This window comes from Arachis hypogaea, chromosome 11 (assembly GCF_003086295.3).
Source record: "Arachis hypogaea cultivar Tifrunner chromosome 11, arahy.Tifrunner.gnm2.J5K5, whole genome shotgun sequence".
Taxonomy (NCBI): Eukaryota; Viridiplantae; Streptophyta; class Magnoliopsida; order Fabales; family Fabaceae; genus Arachis; species Arachis hypogaea.
Window position 1 is genome coordinate 499,350 of NC_092046.1, and position 11,345 is coordinate 510,694.

The window sequence follows — 11,345 nt, forward strand, 5'->3', positions numbered from 1 at the left end:
TTTTTTGTCATTCGTGAAATTCACGTGTTAAATTATCGAAGTAGAATTAAAATTTGTTTGAGCGTCGTTAAACTGTCAAAATTTATAATTTTTAATAAAAAATTATTTTTCAGTATATTTGACAAATTTTTAATAATAAAAAATAAAAGTATCTTTTAAAAAATTATAATTTATAGCTTTTTCAAAACAATTTTTTTTACGTAAAAATATTTCTGTTCTAATCATATTTTAGTTCTTGAATAAATAGTTAAATACATACACACTTAGCATGTTAGTCCGTAGAAAGATTTTGTTTTAACTTTTAACACTTCAGTCAATAAAGTATTAAATATAAATACTTTACTCCTTGAAACATTTTAGTCTCAATATTTTATTTCTTTAAAAAATTAAGGTATATATACCTTTTAGTTCTCAAGAGGTTTAATTTAGTCTTTTAATAAATGAAATATTAAAATTAAACATTATATATATATATATATAGAGAGAGAGAGAGAGAGAGTATTAAAACTAAACAATAATTCAGACTGATATATGTATGTTTAATAATTTAGGAACAGAATTGTTGAAACAAAAGTCTTTTACCTCTTTTAATAATTAAGTATGTCTACATTTAACCTTTTAGAGGCAAAAGTGTTAAATTTTGTGAGCTATTAAATTGCTTCACTTAAATAAAGATGTGTATTATAATTGACGCAGGGAAATACTATAAACAAGTACCTGAGTGGTGGTTTATTTGCATTCTTGGCATCAACGTATTGTTAGAAGCGTTTATGGTTCGGATTTGATCTGTATATTGGTAAATTTGATCTGTACATTAATAAAATTAAATTTGATCTGCACACAAATAGAATTGAATTATAAATTTTATGTAAGTATCTGCAAATCTACAAATCTACAAAATTAAATAAATAAATATATAAATATTTTTTTATGTTTAATTTTAATTAATAATTATCATTGTATTTTTTTTATTATTTAAGAAAAATATGTTTAATAATATTTTAAAAATAAACATATTTAAAAAAATAAAAAAAATTTTATTGATATTTTTTAATAAAAATAAACTTTTTAAAATATTTTTATATTTTACAAATATACCTTATATCTAATCCATAAATGTACAAAACAAATCAAATCGAAGCTGATAATTTTAATAGAGATTGGATCAAAATTTTAACTTGAATACGATGTGCACTCACCCCATGATAGGGTGTAATTTTAGCTTGTGTTGTTGCCATATCATTCACACTTCGAGTTGGAGTCATTAGAGCCACAACAAATTAGATATGCCCTTAGTTTATTATTCTACAATTTTTTTTAGATAAAATACTTATATAAATAAAAAATAATTTAATATTATATAAATCTTCCAAAACAAATAACGTTACATGCATGTTTTTATTTATATATAATTTTATATAAATCGAATTACTTAAATTCAAATTACTCATCAATTAATTCGAATTTAATTTATATAAAACTAAGAATAAAGACATGCATATAACGTTATTTATTTTAAAAAATTCATGTAATATTAAATTGTCTTTTTTTTATATAAGTGTTTTACCCTTTCTTTACTTCATACATATCATTACTTTACTGTATTTCATTATTCTACATTTCTTTGCTAGCTTTGTTATTTTTTGTCATTTTATATTGTGAATATGTTTTCAAAGAACCATATATATACTTACTTACTTGAAATTCAATCTATTGGTCATTATTAATGTGAAGCATTCAACAGATTAATAATGGTTTTTACTCCTTATTTAATTTCCATATATATTTATGTTATGAACAAGAAATATATAGGATAATTGATATTGTATAACTGTATGTCTATTTTATTATGCATTTCATGCCGTAAATTTTAAGAAAATGTACAGAAAACTTCTTTAATTTAGTGAATTGAATATCACTTTTTTTTATTATTAAAATTGTTTTTTTTTTTTTACTTTTATTTTTCGAGAGTTTAAAATTTAGATTTTTTAATTTAATTTAGAATTTAGAATAATAACCAACAACGATATCGAAGGACAACAAACCAAGGATGAAATTGCAATTATTAAGGGGAAAAAGAAGAAAGATGACAATAATTAGTTTGAAGGCTTGAAGTTATAAAAAATTAATGGTGTTTGCTATAGTACGATGATAAATTTATACGTACCGATACGTTTAAAATATGGATAAATAATAACAAGGCACATAGAATTTATTTTTCACATCAACATTTAATTTTTATTTTTTTAAATATATATTATATCACCACTCTTACTAATACACCCATTTAATTAAATAAAAATAAAAAAATATTTTTTTATTTAATTTTATAAAAAGTCTTAAACATCCTTCTTTTATTTAATTAGACAAAAATATCCTTTTAAATTAACGAAATTTTAGAATTCAATTAATCCTAATTTTATAGTTTCAAATAATTTAAATAACAAAACAAAAACATATTAAAAAAACAAAAAATCAAAATTTCTTCATCTTCTCCAATTTCTTTAATCATTCGTGTCCCCTCTAAGAAAAATATATAAAAAAAAAAAACAAAAAATCGATCATTCTTCGTCTTCTCCAATTACCCCTTTTGAAGCAAAGCAGTGAAAGTCTCAAACTAAAACCCTAGGTTCTTTGCCGCCGCCGTTCCAAATCAAGTGGAGGGTTGGGTTCCTCCAAAGGCACGCTAACGCTTCGTTTCTTCCTTCTGGGGTTGATGTGAATGGATTTAAAAGTGTACATGTCGAGAAGAACGAAAGGAACATCTGATACACAGGAGTAGCCTTCGTAGTCATGGCCGCCGCTTCGGATTCTGAGCTGAAAGTTGCTGGCTTTGGAGCATACAACTGCCGCCTGAATGTGCGATTCGTGAAAAGGGGTTATGATGGCGATGGGTTTGGGTATGTATGGTCTGTTGAACCTCTTGTTGCGGGTGTGGAGGCTGAGGATGTCGGAAAAGGATGAGTTGTCTCTGGTGTATAGCGCTCCGGTCACGCTAACAGGAGCTGATGGGTTTTTCCATCTCTTGTTTGAGAGACAAGTGTGAAAGTAAGCATCTGGGTTTGCATGTAAAATGGAAGATTGAAGAAGAAGAACAATGGTGGTGCTAGCAGAGTTGAAAGGAGAAGAAATGACAATGATGATGATGATGATGTCACCATTATTGTTATGAAATGAAAGTGGTGTTTGCTAATTGCCGCATTTTTAGGGTTGCTTCAGAACAGAAGGGTAATTGGAGAAGATGAAGAACGATTAATTTTTTGTTTATTTGTTTCTTTGATATGTTTTGCTTAGAAGGGGACACGAATGATTAGAGGAATGGGAGAAAATGAAGAAATTTTGAATTTTTATTTTTTTAATATGTTTTTTGTTTTGTTGTTTAAATTATTTAAAACTATAAAATTAGGATTAATTGAATTCTAAAATTTCGTTTATTTAAAAGGATATTTTTGTCTAATTAAATAAAAGAAGGATGTTTAAGACTTTTTATAAAATTAAATAAAAAATAATTTTTTATTTTTATTTAATTAAAGTGGTGTATTAGTAAAAGTGGTGATATAATATATATTTAAAAAAATAAAAATTAAATGTTGATGTAGAAAATAAATTCCACGTAGATTATCATTATTTATCTATATTTTAAACGTATCGGTACGTATGAATTTATCATCGTACCGTAGCAAACACCAAAATTAATTAGTTCTCAGCCTAGACTCAAATTTTAAGAATCATCATTTTAGAAATATCAATAAAAAGAGTTGTAATCAATTTGAATTAATAAAATAGTTAATTTATTTATTTATTTAAATAAGTGTCAGAATTTAAATTTTAACTTCCCTGCGATGAGTTAGGGAATACTTTGAAAAATTATGATAAATGATTATGATATCTGTATCTCAATTATTATCGATCTTTATATATCATTTATTATTAAATTGTTTTTTACAAATAGCTTAGCTAATTGAATTTTTTGCTCCGAATTCTTTTTCATTTTTAAGCATAAGACTAGAAGAGTATGTATTAAGATCCTTACAAATGTTATATTCACACACAAAATTAGCCACTAAATTAAATTTATTTAATATATATTTTATATCTTAATATATAATTTATATAAATTATAACTAATTTGATGACTAATTTTTTATAAATACATAATATAATTGTAAGATATTTCATCACCTAAGAAATAAGATATTGATACTCTTATAATTTTGCTTTTAAATTTAATTATTGCATTAATTAAAATCTTATCATCTCTTATTTATTAAATTGAAACGATTATTAAAGGAGAATATAATAACAAACGGAGTGTTCAATTTTTTTTTTTTAACAAAAGCAATAAAAAAACACACCAGCTAATATTCAAATAAAATAAGAAAATGTAATTATAGATTGTAGGCCAAACCGTAACCGGAATATTCAAATAAATATTTTTAATTTTTCCCCCTTTGTGCGAGTGAATAAATAATACTATACTACTAGTATTTATTATCATGTTTGGAGAATACATAGATTACCTTATTTAGGCTACAGTTGGAAGGAAAATTAAAACTGAAATTAAAAATAGAGATTAAATTAAATTTGTATATTATATTTGATATAAAATATATAAAATTAAATTATATTTTAGTATTATATTAAATTTAAAATAAATATAAAAAATAAATAATAAATTTAGATCAAATTTAAAATTAAATCATAGTATTTAAAAATATATATATTATTAAAATTTTAGTTTTTATTTCTAAAATTTTCAGTCATTTCTACTTTCTAAAAATATTAAAAAAATTAAAATTTTATATTTTAAAATTAACATTTTAATTTCAGTCTCGGATCACCAATCAAACAGGAGAACATATAAAAATATCTTCTCATGCAATATAATGTATCCTGCCCATAAACCAGTCCAAATGCGATGAATTGCCCCCTACGGCCTACCATATGGAAATGAATTTTCCTTTATTCTCCATCAAGATTCAAACTGAGGCAAAAAAAATTTTGATACGAAAACAAAATGAGTGATATACTTTAATATAGTAATTTTTTGTATTTTTTAAAATTATGGGAGTACACAAATTGGATTCAGTTAAAAAATTGAAAAAACTTTAGAGGGTTCGATTTATGTTAAAAAAATTGAAAAAATTCAGACTACACAACTCGGACCATGTGAGTTCTTTGGTTATGAAATTTTGCTTCACAAATCGCATAGTCCGATTTGCAGTCCATGGAATTTAAAATCTGAAACGTGGAATTTGGACTCTCCGTTTTTTTTGTTCTGGGTAATTTTTTTTACATTTTGAGGACACAACTCGCAGAGTCCGAGTTCTGCTTCCTCTGATCCCATAACGAGGTGAAGCACCCCTTCTCCCTATACGCGAGTCCAACACTTCCATTACTTTCATATTCAAATTAAAAAGCGTCAAACTGATACACAGAGATTAAAATATAAAATATACAACATATAATAAGATTATATATCTCATTAATTTACTAAAATTACTCGTTATTATGAATGAATAACATAATTAGCATAGCCAACAAGCAGATAACGTCATCAGTGTCCCAACCATTTTGTGTTCTAGCTCATGTCTTATCTACCAATCATGCAAACATATATATAAAGAAAAGATTCATAATTAATATAAACAAAAAAAAGCATCCCACCATTAACAAAATCAGATCCGATCCCTTGTTAGTTTTCAAACTCCATGATTCCATGCCCCTAGTTCCTACTTCCTACCAAATAAAGAGACACAAAAAACACTATGGCTAGTAGTGAATATCAGGAAATCAACGAGCCTCTTAGTATGCACCTTAGCTCAATAACTCTATTTCCAAATTCTTCTCTTAATTTTGTTTTTTTTTTTTTCCTTTAATTTAGTTATAAAACTTCTGCTGAGTTTATTATTGGTCAGTCCATTGTCCACTAAGAATAAGAAATGTATCTCTAAATCTAATGATTTCTTAGACAGTTTTTTAAATTGCATTTTTATTTATATATTTATCATTTGTAACCTTTTTTAATTATTTTTTAAAACACTTTAATCAGAGTGTATATATATAGAAGCTCCTTAATTAAGTTCTAAATATTAGAGATTCCTTCTCAATAATTTTATTTTATTTTATTATTATTAATTTTTTTTTTCAGTTCAGAAACAGAAGCTGAGTTACCATGGCGGTTCCGGTTCCTCATGGCCGGAAATATCACCGGATACTTCGCCGGACGGCGAGAATTCTCCAATCGAACAGGTGGCGCTGACGGTTCCAATCACAGACGATCCCTCCCTACCAGTCTTCACGTTCCGTACATGGATCCTCGGAACTCTAGCATGCGTTCTCCTCTCGTTCCTGAACCAGTTCTTCGGTTACAGAAAAGAACCGCTATCGGTGACGGCGATTTCGGCGCAGATCGCGGTGGTTCCGGCGGGACACTTAATGGCGGCGACGTTGACGGATCGGAGGTTCTGGAAGGGAACGAGATTCGAGTTCACGATGAATCCAGGGAAATTCAACGTGAAAGAGCACGTGCTAATCACGATCTTCGCGAGTTCTGGAGCTGCGAGCGTTTACGCGATTCATATGGTGAGCTCGACAATCGTGTTCTACAAGAAAGAGGTTTCGGTGGTGGTGGCGATGATGGTGGTTTTGACGACGCAGGTATTGGGCTTCGGTTGGGCCGGGATTTTTAGAAGGTACCTGGTTGAGCCCGCTGCTATGTGGTGGCCGCAGAACCTTGTTCAGGTATCGCTCTTCAGGTGCGTTTACTTGCTTCACTCGCACACCTATCACGTTAACGGAAAATTAAAATAAAATAAAATAAATTAAAATGAATTCAATTATTGATTTTCCAACCATGCACATTGGATATTCAATATTCCATACCCGCCGCTTATATGATCATTTTACTTCCACGCAATTCTTTTTTTTTCTTTGTGAAATATCACTATTATGCCAGCTATTCTGAAATATTTCATTTTCACATTTTAATACCTGGCTAATAAAAATAAATCATATGTATACCATATATAGTTTTGTATCTAACATGGTCAATTATTTTGAATTTAGCTAGTTTTTTTAAAAAAAAAAAGCAAAAATAAATCAACCAATAAAAATGTAATTATTAATTGGTGGAAATTCAGCTGCAGTCGACTTCACCTAAAATTGATAGTTGAAAGCTGTTAAATGATTTGACTGATTTGACTAAATTTTTATCTAACGGCTCTCAGCTATCAACTTCACGTGAAGTCGACATCTGAGTTTCCACCTTATTAATTATATATGCTGACTAAAATACTATTGACCACCTGAATTTGCTCTAAGAAAAATAGCGACTTTAATCTGTCGTTACTTACTGCTTTTTGGTAAAACAAAATGCAAGATTTATTTATACATATAAATATATTTTCAATACATGTTATAAATTGCTCACTGAATATATAGTTTATTGAAAAGTTTTAACACGTGTTTGAATGTTATTGCAATTAAACATTCAAGTATTTCAACAATTATATTTATTCAATGATTAATTAGTAAAATTGTTTTTTTTTTTTTATGGTTTCTTAAAATATTTAAGATATACTTGTTTTTATACACTATCATTGTTAATGCCATAGTAACAGACTATTATATTAGCCAATGAGTTATAACTCAAATGACATAGACTCCCTATACTCAATTAAGAAGTTGTGGGTTCAAGTCTCAATATCTTTCAAACTTTTGCCAATGAGTAATAGCTCAAATGGCATAGTCTCTCCATACTCAATTAAGAGGTTGCAGGTTCGAGTTTCCTATCTTTAGTAAAAAAAAAAAAACAGACTATTATATTATTACATCATTATTATAATTTATCATAATAATATAATAAGGATATTATAAGCAACTTAGTTTTTTTAAAAAGTTAAACAAATTCTATTATTAATACGAGCAACCTTTTTTCATAGTGTAAATATCTTTACCAAATATCCAATATATATATATATATTATTTTTAATATGTATTTTATCTTTTGATATGTATTTATTTTATAGGATTTTTTTTTTTACATTTAACGTGCTTTTTTTTTGGTACTGGATTCACCAAGGTAATGAATGTTACCAGCTAAGGAATTTCAGCTCAAGTAATAATCATATCAAATGCATATGTAATATGTATCATTTGAATAATTCTTATTACATCTTACTTGATCAATAATGAAATATTACAATCGACTAGTGCATAACCTTATTGATTTTCACTTTTCAGGGCGCTGCATGAGAAAGAAGAGAGACCGAAAGGCGGTTTAACCCGGAACCAGTTCTTCCTCATAGCATTTATTTGCAGTTTTGCTTATTATGTCTTACCAGGCTACTTATTCCCAATGTTAACTTCACTTTCATGGATGTGTTGGATTTTTCCCAACTCCATTGTAGCACAACAAATAGGTTCAGGGTTACATGGTCTTGGACTTGGTGCCATTGGTTTTGATTGGTCCAGCATATGTGCTTATCTTGGTAGCCCTCTGGCTAGTCCATGGTTTGCAACTGCCAATGTTGCTTTTGGTTTTGCCACCTTCGTTTATGTCATTGTGCCCATTGCTTATTGGATGGATCTTTACAATGCAAGAAGGTTTCCTATATTTTCTGATGGTTTGTTCATGTCTAATGGTCAAGAATATAACATCTCAACTATTATTGACTCCAATTTTCATCTTGATATTGAGGCCTATGAGAGTGAGGGTCCTCTTTATCTTAGCACCCTTTTTGCCATGTCATATGGAATTGGTTTTGCTTGCCTTAGTGCAACTCTTGTTCATGTGTTGCTCTTCCATGGGAGGTATGTATTAAATCATGCATGTTCTAATAAATAGTTTCATAGTTTTATTTTATTTAAAACTACTCTTGGTTATGAAAGATTTCTGTTTTAATAATATTTTAGTTCTTGAAAGATTGAATAAATACATACACTTTTTAGTCCGTAGAGATTTTGTTTTAACACTTCAGTCAATAAAATATTAAATACAAATGAATACTTTAGTCCTTGAAACATTTTATTAATAATTACTGAAACAAGTGTCTTTTTACTCATTTAAATAAAGATATGCATTATAATTGATGCAGGGAAATATTGCAGCTAAGTAAGTCTGCCTTTCAAGAGAAGAAGATAGATATACATACTAAGCTCATGAGGAAATACTATAAACAAGTACCTGAGTGGTGGTTTATTTGCATTCTTGTCATCAACATTGTTGTCACTATGTTTGTATGTGAGTATTACAATGATCAACTCCAGCTGCCATGGTGGGGTGTGGTGTTAGCCTGTGTTGTTGCCATATCATTCACACTTCCAGTTGGAGTCATTAGAGCCACAACAAATCAGGTACATCCTTATCTTATTCTACACTTTTTTTTTCCTACTTACCTCATACACATTTCACTATTGTATTTCGTTATTCTATAATTCTTTGCTTTGTTGCTTGAAATTCAATCTATTGGTCATTATTAATTTGAAGCATTCAACAGATTAATAATAGTTCTATCCCTTATTTAACTTCCACATATAGTTATATTATGAACAAGAAATAGGATGATGATATTTTCTGTTGTATTGTGCATTTCATTTCCTAATAACAACTACCTTTTCTTTTTGCTGAGAAGGCACCTGCTTTGAATGTGATAACAGAGTACATAATTGGATACATTTACCCAGGATATCCTATTGCTAACATGTTGTTTAAAGTGTATGGCAATGTTAGTATGAAGCAAGCAATTTTCTTCCTCCAAGACTTTAAGCTTGGTCATTACATGAAGATTCCTCCTAGAGCTATGTTTTTTGCACAGGTTTGCACACCCAATCTTCTTCAACCTAAACAAAATAGACAGCTAATTACTCTGATATTGAATAACTGACTAACTGCATGTTTTTCTATTAACAAAAGTTTTTGTTGAAATTACACTTATTCAATAGAATGAGTGAGCTTTCAACCTCATATTTATAAGAAATTTGGCTTATATATTTTTAACAAAGCTGAATGCATTATTTGTCCACTTTTGCTGAAAATGCAAGCCATATTTCTTACAATATTACCCTTCAATTCTAATAATCTTTTCATGTAATTCTGATCCCTATTCTGTGATTGCCTTATATGTCTTTCTTAGGTACTTGGCACCATCATAGCAGCATTGGTGCACTTAGTAACCGCATGGTGGCTTATGAACTCTGTTCCAAACATTTGCAACAGAGAGCTTCTTCCATCGGGCAATCCATGGACATGCCCCAGTGATCACGTATTCTACGACGCGTCCGTGATCTGGGGCTTAATAGGACCTCGGAGAATCTTTGGAGATCTTGGACACTACTCAGCCATAAACTGGTTCTTCTTGTTTGGTGCAATTGCTCCTTTCTTAGTTTGGTTATCACATAAGGCATTCCCAAGTAAACAGTGGATTAGACTCATAACTGTGCCAGTGATTTTAGGATCACTAAATGACATGCCACCTGCTACAACAGTGAATTATTCTAGTTGGGTTCTTGTTGGATTTGTATCTGGGTTTGTTGCATATAGATACCACCGTGGATGGTGGATCAAACATAATTATGTGTTGTCTGGTGCACTTGATGCTGGGTTAGCATTCATGGGGGTTTTGTTGTATTTGTGTTTGGGAATGGAAGATATAAGCTTGAATTGGTGGGGTGGTAATTCTGATGGATGTTCATTAGCTTCATGCCCAACTGCTCAAGGTGTTCAAATTAAAGGGTGTCCTCTTTACTAAGTGTTGTAGCAGTAATCAAATCTAATTGCTGCGATTTATCTGTAATGAAAACATGATGTAAAGATTAATATTTCTAAATAGAGACAGAAAAAGAATTGAATATTTTTTTTATTTTTTGAGTGTGAAAAATCCTAAAAAAAATGTCAATACTATTAAATTAAGGTTTGAATTTTATTATGTCATCACCTTATATAGAAAGTGACGGATATATGTCAAATAATATATTTTTGTCCAAAGTTATATTTTAAAACCATAAGCTCTATTTAAGCCAACCAAACTTGTTTTTCCAACATTATTCTCATTAATTAAATGGAAGGCAAAAAGCTATTGTCATAGGGTTTTAGTATTTCAGGTTTTTTTTTTATGTAAAAATAATCATTTGTCATATATTTGTATAAATTCTATAAAATTATTAAAATAACAAATTTCAGTGTTCCCCAGAAAGCTAAACAAAATAGCTTATGTTTTCATCTTCCATTTCTAAAGCTTGAACTCATGTGAATTGATTAAGAACTAAATTATTACACTTTTGTAAGCCATTTTTCCCGCAATTTTTTTCTATATCTAGCTATATATCTATAGAGTACATATATA

General features: G+C 28.8%; 1 protein-coding gene and 1 long non-coding RNA gene across 3 annotated transcripts; one reads left to right on the forward strand and one right to left on the reverse strand.

The window, feature by feature from the left end:
• The first annotated feature begins 5,524 nt into the window (after window positions 1-5,524).
• On the forward strand, window positions 5,525-10,862 carry LOC112719662 (oligopeptide transporter 7). Of its 2 annotated transcripts, none has more exons than XM_025770302.3 (6): window positions 5,525-5,808; window positions 6,152-6,758; window positions 8,245-8,814; window positions 9,099-9,357; window positions 9,636-9,818; window positions 10,137-10,862. In XM_025770302.3, the coding sequence occupies exons 1-6, from the start codon at window positions 5,769-5,771 to the stop codon at window positions 10,749-10,751; spliced, it is 2,274 nt and encodes a 757-aa protein (XP_025626087.1). In that variant the 5' UTR covers window positions 5,525-5,768; the 3' UTR covers window positions 10,752-10,862. The 2 variants fall into 2 exon arrangements, with proteins under 2 accessions (XP_025626087.1, XP_072063944.1); XM_072207843.1 differs by having other exon boundaries at window positions 5,560-5,808; window positions 6,157-6,758.
• LOC140176455 (uncharacterized) lies at window positions 6,104-6,998 on the reverse strand. The gene is made up of 2 exons (XR_011868004.1): window positions 6,886-6,998; window positions 6,104-6,785 (listed from the first exon to the last, which is right to left on the reverse strand). It is a non-coding gene; the product is annotated as an uncharacterized lncRNA (long non-coding RNA).
• Window positions 10,863-11,345: the final 483 nt, after the last annotated feature.